Below are 19,914 nucleotides of genomic sequence, written 5' to 3'. Positions count from 1 at the left end.
ATATATATTATATTCTTCTAGAGAAGAATATCAAAAGCGTGATATTTGTTGGTGGAATAAAATATATACTAACGGCGTGAATTAAATGACAATTGGTTAAATCGGTAAAGAAGCAACCTCTTTTTCAAATATTTTCGTTTTAAGTAACATATTCAAATTTATAGGCCCCAATACAAAACTACAATTTGCTGTCAATGATGAAACTGCAACAAATAGAAGAATATACAGAGGGAAAAGAGCTAATATAAAGAAGTATCCTTTTATAGCAAGCGTTCACGTGCAAGGGAAGTTTACAGGTGCTGGGTCTGTTATAAGTAAAGACCTGATTATTACAGCAGCGTCATGTTTGTACACGTGAGTAATGGACGTTACGCTAAAACTTAAAATAGATTCTTCTACTTCTTTTTCTCCAGTTTCTTCTTTTTCTTCTTTAGTCGTACACTCTTGACAGAGTGGTTATGGCTTTGATGATGGTATCAGTGCATTCTCTCCATTATCCTCCCTGGTGGCTCCCTGGTATTTGTCTCCATCTGGTACGGTGTTTGGCTGAACGAGAATATTTCGCGCTTGACTTGTGTTTGGGTACTAGACAACTAGAACATAATACATAGATTCATTTGCAACATCCAGATGCATACAAAGAATTATACTGATGAATACAAATGTTACCACAGTGCGGGGAATCAAACCCGCAGAAGTAAAGCACTAGATCAATGAGACTATCTACTAATAAATTGACACAATATTAAATTGACATATTTCTATTTTGCATTGGCTAGTTTCGCACTCATGGCCTTTGCAGTTTAAGTCAATTATAGTAAACTACTACGATAGAAATTGAAATAGAAATAGGAATAATCTTTATTAAAATAAACTTATTACAAGCACTTTTGAATAGTCATTTTTTAATTCTACCACTCATTCGGAACGCAGATTCATCACAAGAAGAATGAGAAAGAATCTTGTGTATTGTTCTTTTGAATAGATGTTTTTTATTATAAATAATTACAGTATAACAAGTAAGAGGCATGCGATTTAAATCGCTATGCACTCATTATTAGTGTAATCAGTAATATTGTCAGCGCTATGGATTTTAAGGTTTTCTATATAGGATAGGTTGCTCTTCATCTTTATTTTTAGATGTTAAAATCAATTCCTAATTTTAAATATTGCAGAACAGTTCAAAAACAACATAACTCGCGGCTTATTCAAGTGCGAGTTGCTAGTGAGTATATTAATGAGTTTGGTGAACTAATTCCTATATCTAAAGTGTACCACCACCCTAATTTTGATCTGAGAACTTTGAAGAATAACCTGGCTATTATCAAAATGGGACAACACCTAAATTTCTCCAAGACCGTGAAGATTAGAAGGATCTTGCACGACAGGAGTTCTGCAGACCTGCCGATTGACAAGACAGTAGTAATATTAGGATGGGGTGATTGGGGTGTAAGTTACTATTGGTATATCTTACTTCTACACTTACGAAATAAATCGTATTATCTTTTTTTTTTTACTATTCACACAGCGCCATCTAGTCCCAAGCTATACAGAGCTTGTGTTGTACTAGACAACTGATATAAATACATGGATACATTTTTTTTGGAAATAAATACATATTATACATAGAAAGCACCCAGACCGATACAAACAATGATACTCATGAATACAAATGTTTGTACCGTGTGAGGAATCGAACATCGGATAGTAAAGCGGTATGCTAAACCACTAGACCATCGAGGCTGTCTGATCTTTATTCACGTGATAATATGAATAAAGATAATTTGATTTTGAAAGTATTTATTATTACAGACTCTTATGATATGACAAATCTGCCGTCAGTTCGGAGTGGTATGCTACAGATCAGAAACTTGAAACAAAAGTATAGATTCATTTTGAAGTTTATTCTAAATATTAAATGAATGGCCGATATATACTTAGTAAAGTCTAGAATAGTGTCTTATTTTATAAAAGACGACTCGCGTATTTCTCCGTCACACCTACCCATTGTTCGTAACATGATGTTTATAACCCATACCTAGAACTTTCCTCGATAAATGGGCTATCAAAATCGGATCAATAATGCTGGAGATTACCGCGAAAAATCAAACATACAAACTTTATCTCTATATAATATTAGATACGTACAATAAAACTACTGAGAAAACACAATTATTAGTTTTATATTTAGTTAAACTGATAAAAATATTATTTAATGTATATATTATGGAACATATAATATAATATGACAAGATATATTTTTCTTAGGTTCTATTACTCTCTCGGTCGCCGTTTTTAGCGACCGAGTGAGTACCATTTTGCCAGTGATTTCAACATATTATTTGACATACATCATAATATATATCTATATTTGAAATAGAAAATATATGAAATACTTAAACATATTTTCTTTATACTTTTTCAGCTTGACGAAGATGTCGTGCGTAGTTTATCTTCGGACTTTTTGAAAATATACGATCTAAGAGAATGCCAGAAAACGTATTCGCAGTAAGATTAGTTCTTTAATTATAGAATTAGGTACATACTATAACTGTAGTAGATTTACATAATGTCACTTTTGAATAGTCATCACTTTATTTTTATCTCCCGCTTATTCGAAAAGCTGTCTCATCAAAAGAAAAACGAGCAAAAAACTTGCGAGTTGCATATGATAATGTCCTAATGCTATTCATGTATAAAGACGACGGTTACGACTTACCGTCAGGTAGGCCATCAGCTTATCTTCCATAAAACAAATTAATTATTTCAGGTATTACGTGACGAATAAGCATTTCTGCGCTGGATTAAAGCGGAGAAGAAACGGTGCCTGTAATGTTTGTATTTTATTAATCTACTCCATAAATTATCTTTTTAACTAAAAAAAGAGATTATAAGATACGTATATCTCCTCATGCTACAATTTTTGACGGGCTCAGCGGTCTTGCGGTTTAGCTTACTTCAGATGGTCGCTGATTTGATTCCTCGCACGGTTCAAACATTTGTATTCATGAGTATAATTGTTTGAATTGGCTGAGTGTATTCTATATGCGTTTTATACAAGTATTAAAAATATATATCTAATTAGCTGTCATTTGTCTAGTACCCATAACATAAGCTCTGCTTAGTTTGGGAGTAGATGCCGCTCAAAAATCTTTCATAAAAGATTTCACTTAGCACCTATAGACACAGAAAAATAATTCAAATTTAGTAAATTCTCATTGTTTAAGTCAACCGATACATCTGCTCATCCTATGTAAATATTCTCTGACTCTCAGACTCCTTAAAATTGATAAGCAATTTTTCAGGGTGATGTTGGTGGCCCGGCGATAATGGAAGGTGTGCTGGTGGGGCTGATAAGCTTCGGTGCTGCTTATTGTGGAACACCAGGAGCGTCGACTGTCTTCACCAGACTCGGACATTACTCTGATTGGATTGACACCATTATGAAAGAGGTTTGAACCATTTAATAAAGCCAAGCATTATATAAAACAGAGAGAAACTGTAAAAGGTCATCTGCATGTACCTCAGTCTCACCTATTTCAGACAAGCAGCTTGCTTTTTATGCTGTGATTCGATTGTTGGATGCATGGAATTGGATCTTCTGGAATTGCAACGCATGAGTGTTATCACAGAAGTCACGGAATTACGTGATATTAGTACTGTCCGTATACGTAGACGATAGTTATCGCTTACCATCAGATGGGCCTTTGGCTTGTTCAACATTTAATTGCTTAAAAAAATCTAAAATTATTTTTTTATTCATTACATTCAATTCAATATTTCAGAATGTAGCTACCGAAATGGTTCAAGTCCCAAAAGCACGAACAACGAAAAAAGCTTATCAAATTGTAGAAACTAAACCTAATTTACCAAGTTATCATAATGACTATCCAGATGAAATAGTCATACTTGAGGATATATTAACTCAATTTGCATTATATAATAATACAATAGTAAACGATATAATATACAAAGATTTAGATGACGTCAATGAAGTACATAAAAGCACTGACTATTTTCAAGAACGTCGTCGAGCAACTAAGGGTATATCTGTTTTTAAAGGCTCGGATATTACTGAAATAACAAGAACTCCGGCAACGACTATAGCGGAAATCTCTACGAAAGTTAGCCTCACTACAGGTACTTATTCGTGGGGTAATATTATAGAGGCATTTCAAAAACACAATACAAATAAACTTCGTTCTCGTTTAGCAATGAATTTAGCTGCCAATCAAAAACCTATCACTTACAAATCCAAACAAACTCATAATAATTATGAGTTTGTAAGTACACCAAAACAATTGGACTTGAATATTACAATTATTCCAAATGATTCAGAATCATACTCAGGTGATACTGAAGAAGATGATTATGATTTATATCCACCCATAATACCTAATGATACTGTTAGTGAAAGTTCCGATTCAGCATATTCCGATTACGGTATTAGTATTGACACAGAACCGAGATACGATAGTTTATATTCGAAAAATAATATTAAAAATCGTAATGACTTTGAAAGTACAAAAGGTGTTCTATATTTTGGAAGTTATGAGCAAAATATCAAGGTGGTAAAAGATGAAATGTATAAAGAGGTTAATAGAAGTAGCGAAACAAATGAACTAAATAAAGTTACTACCAATAGTTTTTGGAGGAATAAGAGTAATAATTATAAGAAAAGACATAATAGAGGATCGTAATGAAAGAATTGAGTTATTATATAAGATCATTCGTTTTTGTAAACCCTGACAATACAATAATAAATCTAGCAAGGCAAGCAACATTCGTCTGTCCAAATACGCCTACTAGTTGATGATTTCTATTTTAATAAATGCATAGATTAAATGATGAAATAGAACATAATTTTATTAAATATATAATAACTGTTTTAATATTTTTTTTTATTTAATTGAGACGCATTTGCGGGTAATAGCTAATATATAAAAATCACAAAATGGCTGAGAATGTTTGGATATGCAATGGAAAATATAGTAAAGATAATTTAAATTATCATACAAAATAAGAAAACAAATAAGAGATCGTTCTCGTTATACACTCTATCTTTTGTGTAAAGATAACAAACAAACACAATGTCACATAAATAATATTATTATCGATAGATATTAACCTATTTGCTGAATTCCAAATTCGACAAAAAAAATCACACGTTGTAATACGAAAGTGACGTTTTACTAATCCAAAGTAAGTAGTAAGAAATACCAAAATGTCCTTACTGGCAATAAAAACTTCTGCTCTTATACCACCGTTGTCTAATACCAGGACAATATATGGACGATGTCGCACGGGCAACAGAGATTTGGTGGGCTTTGGAATAAACGGATGCGCCAATTATAAAGACGACGCTCACTTCCCATTCCCGGCTGTAAGGTTTAAGGAAAACACTAGAGACATTTGTGTAAGTCTTTTTGTACGCGTGTTATTTTTTATGTAATTGAAATGACACAAGCTGACACAGCCGATGGTAAGTGGTAAAGTATTAGTAACATTGCATAATAGACATTGTATCTCTGCATTTATACCATCCTGATCGTCGAGATGTGCGGCGGTCCTCCGCCGTGCATTTTTACAGTTTTTACAACGCACAACTGTGGTGGAATTGTGGAATAACCTTCCAGCTATGGTATTTTCCAATGATAAATATTGAAACCATAAAAAAACGAGGTTATTCCTTCTTAAAGACCGACAGCGCACTTGCAATTCCCTGTAATATTGCGGGTGCTCATGGACGGCTAGACTTTAGTACAAACGCGTATATTTGATAGCCTCACCTATTTCAGCCGCCAAAGTGCTTCTTTTTTACAAATAATAATAATATCTCAATAAAATTCACACAGCGCCATCAAGTCCCAAGCTAAGCATGTTTTATGGGTGCTAGACATAAAAAAAATTATCTAATTATTTGAATCAGTTGTGTAGTATCAGGATGTTTCAGGCTCTCCGTGAAAAAGAAAGAGGTGATTGGAAGTTGTTGTGCTGTGAAGAGAAGAAAGCACTGTACCGTGCCTCTTTCTGCCAAACGTTTGCTGAATTCCAACACCCCACAGGCACGTGGAAGTTCGTCCTCGGTGGAGTATTCTTCCTGACATCATTCGCTTTTTGGGCAGCGATGTACAATCACTACTACGGTAAAGAATTTATTTACAAAAAATCTAACTAGACTTTGTATAAATCTAAGTTCTCTGTTACAGCATTTATTTACCTTCACAAAGTATACGCTCAATCCTGAAGAGATAAAAACCATCGTTCCTAAGAATATGCTACAATTCTTATTCCTGACGGGTCTAGGTAGCGCACTTTGAAAAAAGGCGAGCACAATAGAAGCAGTGCTGGCCCAAAATCTTCTATACATATAAATAAAATTGGAGTGTCTGTTTGTAATATTGAAATAACTGTTTCTTAATACATACATACGAATATAAATACGATACATACACAAAAATAACATTTTTTACAATTTTTGTCTGTCTGTTTGTTCCAGCTAATCTCTGAAATGGCTGGACCGATTTTGACGAGACTTTTTTGACAGGTAGCTGATGTAATAAGGAGTAACTTAGGCTACTTTTATATCAGACAAATAAAGTTAAATTCCACGCCAACGAAGTCGCGAATACAGCTAGTCCTCAACAAAAAAATACACCTTGTCAGCCGCTTGCAATGTAAGATGTATTTTCAGTTGAAGAACTAGCAGTTAACATTTGACGTCAGCTTGTTTGTCATTTTAGTAACCTGAAAAAATTAACCTATCGTCAATTGAACACTATTTCCGCAGTTTGGCTCATTTTACATGTACAGCCGAGGCTACTAGAGTAACCAACCAAGCCTCTAAAAATGGTCCCAATAAGGATTTAATTATAACTGTTACTGAATGGTTACAATAATAATAATGTGATGACATATACATAATATACATACAAAACACACAGTTCGATACAAATAATCGTGAATACAAATGTTTGCATCGTGCAAGAAATTAAACCCACAACCATCAGAAGTAAAGCGCTTTGCTAAATCGCTATACCACTGAGGCCGTCGTTGAATGTTTACTATTGCACAAAAATGTAGTTATCTATTTCTATTACTTATAACAATATGACACATAGTCATCTTATTTTGAAATTAGGTGATACTGTGTAATAAGTCCAGGGCGATATCAAATAAAAGTATCTTTATTCATACCGTCTAAATTGTACCGTCAGATGACAGTGCTTTCGAGCTAAGAAGTGACAAAAAACTCGGTTCTAATTATTTTCAAATTAACTTATATACGGTTACAAAAATACATATTCATTACTGTCTATTGATCATATATTTTAGTTGCTGGTCCCTTACCAGCTTCACTGTCGAAAGCATCTCAAAAAGCACAGCTTAGAAGAATGCTAGAGATCCGTGCCAATCCTATAGACGGTATTTCATCGAAGTGGGACTACGATAATGACAGATGGAAGGTAACTACAAACCTTATTGATAGTTTTTTTTACTGAGTAATTACAATGTACAATAACAGAACAATGAATTTAAATACAAATCCATACATATAAATAAAATTGGAGTGTCTCTGTAATATTGAAATAACCGTCTTTTACTACATACATACATATGAATATAAATACGGTACATACACCAAAATTACATTTTTTACAATTTTTGTCTGTCTGTTTGTTCCGGCTAATCTCTGAAATGGCTGGACCGATTTTGACAGGACTTTTATTGGCAGGTAGCTGATGTAATAAGGAGTAACTTAGGCTACTTTTATTTTAGAAAAATAAAGTTAAAATCCACGCGGACAAAGTCACGAGTACAGAATAAAATATATCTTTATTTAGTTAGTGGTTAGTAGTTTAGAATAAAATATACATTTCTGATTAGGGAGTATAGTACACAACAAAAATAATAATAATAACCCTGGACAATTTACACTAGTCCCAAGCTAAGCAGAGCTTGTGTTGTGGTTAGACAATTTATATAATTACATAGATACATATGTTTAAATATATATGTAGCAAAACACTCTCATGTATACAAATGTTTGCCCCGAATGCCGTATGAGAAATTGAACCCGCAACCATCAGGAGTAAAGCGATATGCTAATCCGCTAAACCACCGAGGCCGAACACTCATGCTATTCTTTATTGTTTCAGTATTGATAACCGAACGACTTATGATGGTGCAGTAAACGAGATATATATGTGTTTATTCAGTTGTTATATCCATCTGCATATCCTATAGTTATTATTTGTATAATATTCAGATTATTCAGTCATGTAATTCTTGTTTATTTTTAATAAAGTTGTGTTTGGCCATGTGTGAATTTCTTTCTATTTTATCTATACAAATAAATAAAATTTAAGTGTTTGTAATTTGATATCAACAGCTTTCCACAAAATGTATAAGACAAATCAAAAATTAGTAATCTCTGGAACAACTGCAGTGATTTGAATAGGGTTTTTACTCGTGGATAGATAATGTCATAAGGAGTAACTTTTTTTTAGAAAACATTTTACTTTTATTTTAGAAAACTTATTTTATTAATTAAAGGGTTAAATTCCAAGCGCAACTAGCTTTTACCCGTGACTTCGTTCACGGATAAAAGCTAATTATTTATTTATCAGTCATTAATTCTTGTTTGTTTTAATAAAGTTACGCACTGCCACATCTGAGTATTAAAAAAATTGTGATTGACCATCCTTATCACTTAGAGTATAACAATGGTAGGAGCCGGCTAATACAGCTTTAGAAACACATTCTAGTATAGAACTTCTGTAGTTCTTGATATGCGAAGATGTTTTAGAATATTCCATAGAGATTTCGCTGGTATACCTCTCGCTCCCACTTCGACTGCTATAGATTGCAAATTCAATAACTATTTTATCACACTTTATACGATTTTTTACCTATTAAAAATATGGCATTTACATTTTACGACAAACTAGATACTAAAAACATATTCAACATCACTTATTTTGTAATAGAAAATCGTTGATACAAAACTACTAAAATGTCTTATGGTGTTGAAATTCTCATAACTTGTGCAATACTGTTGATTTGTTTGATTAAGATTGTTTGTGGTCACGACAGTATGGATGTCTCATCGGAGAGTACTTCCAACGATAGTAAGTACCATCTAATATCGTAAATTAGAAAAAGTATCTGTCCATCTGTCTGTAGACAAACGCTTTCATAGCTAATTAAATTTTCAATAGGTATTACTATTGTAAAATAGAAAATATATCTGTTTATAAAAACGGCTACCTTTTCATAGCTAAATGAATCTTGAAAATTCAAATTTTCTGTAGGTATTACAGAATGATTACTTATTTGACGTCCTGGGTGATCTAGTAAACCATTAGACATACCAGCTCAGTACGATGGTCGCGAGTTCGATTTCTTAACAGTACAAACATTTGTATTCTTGAGTATGATTGTTTATATCGCTCTGAGTGTAATACATGGATAAATGGGTATAATATATAATGTACGTATATTTACGAAAAAAAAGTGTAAATAAATAATTGTATCAGTTGTAACAGATCTCCATAATTTGGGACTAGATGGCGTAAATTGTCCAGCGTTATTATTATTATTGTTGAGTCAGTTGAAAAGCAAACAAGATTTCGTTAACGTTATTTTATACCAGTTGAAAAAGAAACAATCGGCCGTCGCAGTATGTACGCCCAAGAATGGCAATACGAAGGTCTACCTATAGAGTTCCCCAGCCGGCGATCAGCTGTCAGCGAGGTACTAGCTAAAGGGGATCATAGAATTACAACCAGTAAGTATACTAGTAAAATGTTAATTGCAAATCAAATATTTTATACGCTGTGGAATGGCAAAAATGACCTGACTTCATGTTCATTCTATCAATCTCCGCTGGTGCCCCGCCCTGGTAAACCGTTAGTGCAGCAAAGGCATCATGCCATTATTATCCATTGAAAAAACGTCTACCTTAGTAGAGAGCTTGCAAACTGTTTGTCCATCGTTATAAAACTTAACATTTGTATTCACAAAATTTTATTCCGAACAAGATTTATTTAAAAGAGCAACGGCAAGTTTCTTGCTCATTCTTCTAAACGAGGCATTATAAGATCAAACTTGACGCCTTTGAATGCAAATTACTCTTCATACACAACTGTTATCTGTAAAACTAATTGCTGCCATCTAAACTTTCTTCTGCATTTCAAAAATATTTGTCACCAGCAACGACCATCGCGTCACCGCCTCTCGACCGCCGTTACCGTCGTATTTACAATCCAGATGAAGTGGCAACCATTGAGGAGTTCCCGTTCATGGCTGCTTTACTGGTGAACAGGAAACTATGGTGCGGAGCAGTGGTGATAAGCAGCGACAAGGTGTTGACTGCAGCTCATTGTTTGCAATTGTAAGTAACTCAGATGTTGGCTCAGCTCCATACCCTGTAATTTTACAGTCATATCAAACTGAAATACTGCTTGCGAATACACACAAATGGATTACTCAATTCATTGGTATTATTTTGTCTAATACCGCTAGCATTAGTATGGGCGAGATCACAAATATTCTGTGCAGAATCCTGACCACCACTATTGGAAGAGTTATGACGATCTCCACTAGTGATAAAACTCTGACCGTTATCGGATCTATACCCATATTGTAACGTGTTTCACCTTAGAACGAGGCATCATCATGCAAATAGACGTTAGTTATACTTTTGGTAGAAGAGTGACATTACAGAGCAGTAAAATTACAGGATATATGAACATGACATTGTAATATTCTAAAATAGCAAAGCTTGAGAGTTACATAACCATCGTGGAAACTGAGAAAAATTATAACTTTTTATCTATCTATGTATTCATTATCTGATTCTTCCTTATAGGGTCGGCGTATGGTTTTCTCTTCTTTTCATCCCTGTTCGCAGTCATCTTGTTATTTACTCCCTTTCTCCTTGTATCATCTTTCACACAGTCCATCCATCTCTCTTTCGGCCTTCCTCTGCCCTTATAACCATCCACATTCATATGTAACACCTTCGTTCTTCCTTCATCTATAAAAATCTACTTGCCGGCAGAAATATTGAGACAAAGATTACTTTATACAATTTTGTAGAAACCTCTATAAAAATAATAATGTTTAATACATTTCAGACAATACAACAATAGATTCTTTCGGGAATACGTCAAAATGCTGAGCGTTAGAGTTGGTTCTGACAACGCGACCGCCGGCGGGGAGTTGCTGCGTGTTACAGAGATCTTCTTCCATCCCAACTACAAGCCACAAACGTTGGAGTTTAACGTCGCCGTCCTGAAGTTACATAAGAACTTGACCTTCGGAAGAGATGAGCCTAAAGTGGAAATGATAGAGTTTTCCAGAGACAAAGTCGTGCCTATTGATAGAAAGATTATGTTTTTAGGATGGGGATCAGTGTTGGTAAGAACTGTATGTATTAAAATAATAATAATGTCCCTGGACAATTCACATAGCGCCATCTAGTCTCAAGCTAAGCAGAGCTTGCGTTGTGGGTACTAGATAACTGATCGTAACACTTACCATAGATATATATTTTTTGTAAGTACGTACGTAATATACATAGAGAACACCCAGACCGATAAAACAATCATACTCATATATTCGAATGCTTATATCAAGGTAGGAATCGAACCCTCGACCATTATAAATAAAGCGGTATGCCAACCGCTAGTCCACCAAGACTGTCTTAATAATTTTTTTATGTAATTGGAATGAGAAACATTAAAAAATTAGAATGGTAAGAGGTGACCTTAGCCACCGTATATCGGGATATCTACGGGATCTATGGTACTTAACAGAAATGCACCCTGTAAATTCACTGTCATATTATGTCTTTGTTTGAATGAACGAATGATTTATTTCGCAGGCAAAACTCGGTGAATTGATTTTATTTACAAAAATTACATAGAACAATTGATATGCGCCAGAATCAAACAAGCAAAAACTTTACAACCATAACCTTATCTTACGAGGGGATAGAGGTTTGTTAGTAATATGGACTGATGACCCCAATGCTTGCAATGCTTGGAGCATGGCAAGCATTAATCATTTCAACAGGTTGACCTCCATTGAGTTCCCCCTGGAAACCATCACCTTATGTTCATCTTATCATCCTTCACTGGTGCCCCGCCAGTGTACACCGTTAGCGCAGGCAGGTGCATCATTCCTTTATCATGCATTATAAAAACATATGTTATTAACCTATGTTAGTAGCTAGCTGTGCTATAGTTTAAGTTGTTGTCATCAGGGTGTATCTGGTAGCGGTGGAGCTGTTCTGCTGCAGAAGGTAGAACTACCAGTCTATGATCTGGCCGACTGCCAAGAAGTCTACGGAAGGTTATTTAAAATGTCTATTTAATATAGATCCAAAATTCCTATTGGAATTTAAAGTTTTTGTGATTATATAGGGACAAACGACGACATCGAAATCTGGTGATTGCGAGTTTCATTTCTTGCACTAAACAAACCTTTCAATCCATGATTACATCCGTGTGAATGTTTTATATGTTTGTTATGTGCATCTAACAATAAAAAATATATTATATTTCTATCAGTTGCCAAGTTCCCATAAAGCAAGCTCTACTCAGCTTGGGCCTTGATGGCGCTATGTGAATTGTCCAGCCATTTATTTTATTTATTTGCAAATGCGAATCTCAAAATCAATTTATCTTTATTACAAAACCATCAAATGTTAATCTATTTTTAATGTTTTTTTTTCGTAAACTAATTTCAGATCTTATTTAATTTGTTTCAGAAATTTAGTATCAAGAAATAATTTTTGCGCTGGTTATATAACAATACCGAAAAATGTCTGTAATGTAAGTATAGAGACTGCCTCTAATGGCAAGTGGCAAATAAATAATTCTATGTTAAACTGAATTATGTACTGAGGTATATGTATGTATGTACAATTGAACACACTGAGGTATGTACGTATGGAAACTGTATTGGTAAATAACCATAAAATATCCGTGTGAGATTCGTTCCGTTCCATTTCAAGCATCAACCCATCCAGGGTTGATGCTTGAAGTGGAACGTGGAAATTAGAAACATAGATGTTTTTATAATGTGCGAGGTAGATAGAGAAAACAACCGCGAAAAACAAAATAAGCCAGGAAAACATCAAACAAATTGTAGATAAACCGTATAATAAATGGAAGATTGCTGACATATGTAAAATCTATTATTTGCTTCCACTAAATCCCATATTCATTAACTGACTGTTCCCGCGACTTCGTCCGCATGAAATTTTATTTTATTTTTCTAAACTAAAAGTCTCCTAAGTTACTCCTTATTACATCAGCTACCTGCCAAAAAAAGTCCCGTCAAAATCAAGGTCCAGCCATTTGAGAGATTAGCCGGAACAAACAGGCCGACAGACAGACAAAGAATGTAAAAAAAAAATATTTTGGTGTATGTATCGTATTTATATTCATATGCATGTAGTACAACACGGTTATTTCAACATTACAAAAAGACAATCCAATTTTAATTATATGTATAGATCGAATAGAAAAGTAGAAAGTGTTTACAGTTATGCAGTGAGCTCTATTCCATTCATCCAATTCATTTGATACAAATTTCATATTACAGCACGATGCAGGCGGGCCAGCGATTATGGAGGGTCGTTTGATAGGTATACTGTCGTTTTCGTCGAACCGATGCGATGAGCCTGACCGTCCGGCCGTGTTCACTACTGTCGGTACTGTGGTGCCATGGATAGAGGGGCTTGGTGAAAAATTGGTGCAGTTAAAGTAAGATTGTCTTATAAAGACAGATAAGCACGCTTATTCCTAATCTGTATTATTTTATGCTTTTTTTTTCGGACTCTAATGCTGTTGGCCGCAGCTGGCCTTACAGCTTCACCGGACGATAGGGGGCGAGTGCAGATGGCACTCCAAACCCGCGGAAGGACTTATGGAGCGGCTGAAGGCCAACTCCTGCCTGACGGATACGACTTTAGTCTGAGGGCACCACTAGGAACCTCGGCTCAGGCCGTCGTAATTTCGATCCCCGTTTGAATTGAACGGGGGATCGATCGGAGGGGGATTATTTTATGCGATGACAAAAAGCAGTCGCCTGTTTTGATCAGAAGTGGCTACTGTCTGATATATATATATATATATATAAACTTGAAAAAGGTGACTGACGTAGTGATCTATCAACGCACAGTCCAAACCACTGGACGGATCGGGCTGAAATTTGGCATGCAGGTAGATGTTATGACGTAGGCATCCGCTAAGAAAGGATTTTGATTAATTCTACACCCAAAGGAATAAAATAGGGGATGAAAGTTTCTATGAAACTGTCAATTTTAATGTGGACTCATGACCCCATTGCTTGCAATGTACCATGTCAGGTTGACCTCCACGCGGTTCCCTCTGGAAACCATCATGATAAATTACTAAGCTCTGTTTAACTTGGGACTAGATGGCGCTGTGTAAATTGTCCAGGGTTATTATTATTACTATTAATTATGGTTAGTTCATAAACTAGGCAGAACTGGACTTAATCAGGTAATTGGCAGCTTCCAACAGCCATTTCCCTTAGTCAACAATATACGATTATGAAGAAGTTAATAGATCTGTCTTTCATTCTGATACATCTTGCTGTAGTAGATTACCATTGGCGCAGTCGGATCTACCACTACAATATAAAAAATCTCTCCTAATTGATATCTCATTTTCAGGAATACAGCAATCAAATCACCCGAATCATTGAAAATCCCGTAATGAAACAATAATTTAATAGATCAATAATATATTTCCTCTAATACTGTACAGACCAGCTTTCCATTTGATTAAAACGTAATAAGAAATAAATTAAAAACATTAAAAACTCGCATGTTATTTTTGTTTAAACTTTAATTTCTATTCAACATACAACATAGAATAAACATACAATATATATTAGGAATTACACCTATATGAATTTATATGTTGTCTGCCTTCGAATCAATTTCAAATGGAATGATGCCAAGCTGATTTCTCCATTACACGCTTATATTAATTCATCAATGTTTAATTAAATACAGAAATCAAGCGGATTATATATATACAGCTGTGGGCAGTTTTTCCCGCGCTAAAACGTCAAAATGACAGTTGATAGTTTGCGCGCGTGCCCGCGAGGTGTCGCTCCGCGCCTATGTGCCTATCGATTAAGAACAGTATTACAATAACAATAAAATCTATGTTTGCGTAACCGCAAATTCGCAACATTGCAACAAATTAGATTTAGGATTTGTACGCTTAATTTAGGTGCGGTAATTGATGTGAAGTTCTGGCTTGATGTCGTAGATCAAATTGAGGATGTCTTTGATTACCTGTCAACAGAATGCAATTTATTTAGTGAGCACAGATTGAAAATAAAATTAACTAAGAAAACAGAATATGAAACACAAGCAAACACAACTGCATGAGCACAGTTCCCTTTGCCTATCCTTTAAACAGAACAAAAAAAATATGAACATAAATATTTTTTTATGTTTTCATACCTAGTTTATGCAACATGACCACTTTTTTTAATTTTGTAAAACAGAAAAAATGTATACAATTTTCACAATTTCTGAATGTCATCTTACGAATATTATAAACGTGAAAGTTTGTTAACATGGACGGCTGGAATGGATTTCGATGAAGCTTTAACGGGCGAAATATGATAAATCCCACCAAGTAAGCGAGAATGAGACGAAGTTGTGCGGGTAGTCTAGTAATAATATGTGTACATACCGCATCCTGCTGTGACTTAACCATTCTGTTCATCTCGTCAATTTTGACCTTGGTTTCAGCATCGATCTTAGCCGCTACACCTTCCCTTGTGCCCATATGCTGGAATGAAGCAACATATAAATTAATACTTGTAATAGCGAGACCTCTAATGAGATAGACTTTGTAAGAAGTTGTCTGGGTGGGTACCTCAGTCTCACCTATTACAACTGCCTAGAAGCTTGTTGTAAACTGTGTTTTGGATTGATTAGGCCTTGAAACTACACAATAAAATCATAAGAGGCATGATCTTAGACCTCTGGAATGGCAACACATCATCATCAGTATCACAGGTGTCTAATGATAGTCATGTTTGTAGGGCTGTTCATGCATGTAGGTGATGATCACCAGATTACCACTTACCATCAGATGATAAGTCAGTTTATTTACCTTTTAGTTTAACAATTATAACATGAATAGCTTATTCTAAAAACTCATAAATTTAAATGTAAAAAAAAAACTTTATGCAATATATTCTTTCTCACAAAAAAACTGTACCCTAAGCATCTAAAAAGAAGCGATATTTTATATAATATTCCACAGTGATCTTAAGGAGCAGATCGTCTCAATGGAGTGGACATTCTGTTACCAGTTCCCACACACAAAAGATCTGCTTATATTTCCAGGACTGACTGCAGATAGGGAAATACAAAAAAAAATGTACATTCTGAACTATTTATTATAGAAATATACAGGGTATGTAATGTAGCAATTTTGTGTCATTAGAAAGATTTTGTGTTTTCTTGTGATGAGTCTGCATTCCAAATGAGTGGTAGAATAAAATAATATGACTATTTAAAAATGCTTATATTAAGTTCATTTGAATATAGGTTATTACTATTTTAAGAAAAATAAAGTAAATACTTTAGTATACTGTAGTGTAATCAATAATTAAAAAGAGAGTGATATATATACCTTGGCTTCAAACTCTTTGAACTGCCTCTCCCGCTCCTGTCTGTACTTCTCTACCTCATCTTGAGCCTCCTCCTTGGCCTGCTTTAGGCGTTTTGCTTTTCCTATAATAAAAAATATTACCATTTACCAAATGGTAGCTTGAACATGCCAGAATTCCCTATTAAAACATGGTACACATATCTGATTAACATCAAACATTTTGCATCCAAATTTATTTGATTATTATATTATTTATAACAATCTGGTATGCATTACAATGCCAAATTCTAACATTTGGCTAAAATATTTTAAAAAAATCTGTTGGAACAAAATACTGGTCTGCTCTGACATCATTGTCTAATTTATTTTGTTATTATTCTCTGAAATCTGAAAATATATTTTTCAACTTTTGTAACTGAATTGATCATGTGACTGACTATTTTATTTCTTGGTAACACTGTTTCAATTTCATTAGTATTGTAATTGGCTTTTAACTTTATATATAATACTCTGATATTCCTATACTTCACTGGACTTAGGAAATAATAAAGATACAAAAAACTTAACTATGCTGAATGACTAAAATGTACTGTGTGAATAAATTATTATTAATTTTTATTTCAGCAGTTCATTCATAGTTTTTAGAATAATATAGGGTACTATTATATGGAGATGCCTGCATTGATATTAAAATAATACTTTATAAGTATATGATTGTATTATATAAAATAGTGTAGTAATAGCACCGAGTAACCCTACTCCCTGTACCAGCTAATACATTTATTTATGGTGTCTTCAATGTATTTATTTCCTTCATTTTAGATTCTCAACATACTCGGATAACTAAAAATACTGCACCCACAGATTATAATGCAGACAGTATCTGTTCCAATCTTGATATCGGAAAATCATCTAACTCCGATGAAGCCATCATTTAAAAAAGACGTAACAAATTATCTATATCAATCAATGAACTGATTCACACCATATTAACCTTCATTAATGAATTGTAATAACTTTACTTTTACTGTAGAATTTTTTTTATTACTATTAATAATTTGACAAAATGTTTTGTTCTGTCTGTATTTATTCAATCCTAATTAAACGAGATAGATACAACTGATGAATAACTGTGATATTGATATGAGTGATAGTAAATCATAAGATTATGTCATGAACATTGATTTTTACTACTTAAATATATTATATTGAGAAATACACATAAATACAATGTATTCACACATAAATATGATGAACATACTAACACATTAAGTAATAAAGATGAATTACTTCCATCTTATCTACCCGTATAGACTTCAAAGCCCAACCAGGGTCATAAGTTGTAGAATCATGTGACATGTATACTACCGTATTTTTGAAAATTTTCACAGATTGTCACCTTTAATTATTTATACAAGCTATTCTATTAATTCTTTTGCTAAAATACTATCTCTCTGAGTGTCAGGGTGCGTCAAAGTTATATCAAGAGCTACGGCGGTTCCATGGTGAAGAAATACTACGTAGTACAAAATTTAATACTTACGCTTCCTTGCCTCTGATACTTTCTCAGCTGCACGTTTTTCAGCAGCCAACAATTGCTGGATCCCCTGTGTCTGACTCGCCATAACTGATACAAACAAAAACTATGTCGAGCGAGAATAGAGACCTACACAGGAATCAATAAGACGAGATTGGATTTGTGACGAAAGTCATATGATTTCATTAGTTCCTTGGTGTTGTCACGATTGGCGCTTTTGTCGACTCGTGCTCGGATATTTGTGCGTTTAACGGAATGTGCTTTAATAAGAAAATATCCAATATTTTTATTTGATACTAATTTAATATTATAAGTAGTTATTACAATAAAACATAAATGCAAATTTAGTTCATTGCCAGCTATTTTTAAGAAAAATAAAGTAAATATTACAAATAAAATTCATGGCGTAGAATTCAGTGTTCGTAAAATGAAACATAATTTTATTTCGGAGTTGGTAGTTGTCATTAGTAACTTTCGGATTATTCAATAGATGGCGGTATCAGCTTCAAGCTTATGCGGCTATTACACGATCAATTTCTGCGACTAATAAACTATGTAATATATAAAGAGACAATTAATTAATTCTCAATTCATTTCAAGAAGATATTGCTAAATAACGAAATTTTGTAAAATAATATTTTATTAATTAATACATAACTATTGTAACAAATTGGCAGCGCAATATGCCGTGTAATGAGTACCTAACAATATTATTATCTGGCGGGCGCAGTGCGTCTCGTTACTCGTATACAAAGTGAAGACACTGAATTGTAATAATAAATTATGAATCATGTAAATGCGCTATTTTGAGCACACAGAATGGACATTAATACCAACAGGAACAGAATACGATTGTGTTTATATTATTCCGTCTAATAATTTTGCCCTTTCAGCGACTAAGACGAAAGTTCAACGCTGAACATGTAATAATTTTAATAATCTATACATATTAATAAAATTCGAGAGTCTGTTTGTAATATTGAAATAAACGTTTTTTATATCTATATACATATGAATATAAATACGATACATACACCAAAATAACAATTTTTGTCTGCCTGTCTGTCTGTTTGTTCCGGCTAATCTCTGAAATAGCTGGACCGATTTTGGCAGGTAGCTGATGTATTAAGGAGTAACTTAGGCTACTTTTATTTTAGAAAAATAAAGTTCCACGCGGACGAAACCGTGAGAACAGCTAGTAGATTATAAAATATGAAAGTCCCTAAATAATTTTACAAATAAAAGAAAATGATAGACGTATGGTGCGCCCGCCTGCATATAACGGTATATGTTTACTTTGACGGGGTACTTGTGGAAGATCATAGGATTAGACCATCGGGGCGAAATCATAAGGACTTAGGTTTCTAGTGAGTCCATTGCTCGTAATAGGGTTCCGTTACTTACAACCCCTTTCTATCTCCGAATATGTAATGTTAGCCAACTAGTATAGTAATGGTGGTCGTTGGTATAGCAAATCACCCACTTTTGTATATATATATATATATACCAAGAAAATATATTTATATTTATATCATATGTAAATACAAGTTCAACTTGGGACTAGATGGCGTTCTCTTGTCTAGAATAATTATATTTTATAAAAATAAAATAAAAACAACCCTCCGTGGTAGGTTATACAAAAGAAATCATATTATTATTATGATCAAGTGTATAATTGTGGACAAACTATGTGTA

At 33.9% G+C, this 19,914-nt stretch overlaps 3 protein-coding genes across 3 annotated transcripts; 2 read left to right on the top strand and 1 right to left on the bottom strand.

The window, feature by feature from the left end:
• Positions 1 to 5,182: 5,182 nt before the first annotated feature.
• Positions 5,183 to 8,314, top strand: LOC131854221 (cytochrome c oxidase subunit 4 isoform 1, mitochondrial-like). Its single transcript, XM_059205353.1, has 4 exons — positions 5,183 to 5,416; positions 5,954 to 6,146; positions 7,336 to 7,466; positions 8,160 to 8,314. The coding sequence occupies exons 1-4, from the start codon at positions 5,225 to 5,227 to the stop codon at positions 8,163 to 8,165; spliced, it is 522 nt and encodes a 173-aa protein (XP_059061336.1). The 5' UTR covers positions 5,183 to 5,224; the 3' UTR covers positions 8,166 to 8,314.
• A 783-nt stretch (positions 8,315 to 9,097) lies between these two features.
• On the top strand, positions 9,098 to 15,061 carry LOC131854201 (trypsin-7-like). Its single transcript, XM_059205329.1, has 8 exons — positions 9,098 to 9,131; positions 9,656 to 9,802; positions 10,216 to 10,396; positions 11,142 to 11,424; positions 12,272 to 12,360; positions 12,779 to 12,842; positions 13,618 to 13,778; positions 14,714 to 15,061. The coding sequence occupies exons 1-8, from the start codon at positions 9,098 to 9,100 to the stop codon at positions 14,754 to 14,756; spliced, it is 1,002 nt and encodes a 333-aa protein (XP_059061312.1). The 3' UTR covers positions 14,757 to 15,061.
• On the bottom strand, positions 14,864 to 18,401 carry LOC131854176 (V-type proton ATPase subunit G). The gene is made up of 4 exons (XM_059205306.1): positions 18,226 to 18,401; positions 16,704 to 16,804; positions 15,753 to 15,851; positions 14,864 to 15,346 (listed from the first exon to the last, which is right to left on the bottom strand). The coding sequence occupies exons 1-4, from the start codon at positions 18,305 to 18,307 to the stop codon at positions 15,278 to 15,280; spliced, it is 351 nt and encodes a 116-aa protein (XP_059061289.1). The 5' UTR covers positions 18,308 to 18,401; the 3' UTR covers positions 14,864 to 15,277.
• Between the last annotated feature and the right edge of the window lie 1,513 nt (positions 18,402 to 19,914).

Source organism: Achroia grisella, unplaced genomic scaffold, assembly GCF_030625045.1.
Source record: "Achroia grisella isolate CSIRO2021 unplaced genomic scaffold, CSIRO_AGI_Agris_v1 utg971, whole genome shotgun sequence".
In the NCBI taxonomy this organism is placed as follows: Eukaryota; Metazoa; Arthropoda; class Insecta; order Lepidoptera; family Pyralidae; genus Achroia; species Achroia grisella.
The sequence above is the reverse complement of the archived record's forward strand: the minus strand, read 5'-3'. Positions and strand labels throughout refer to the sequence as shown.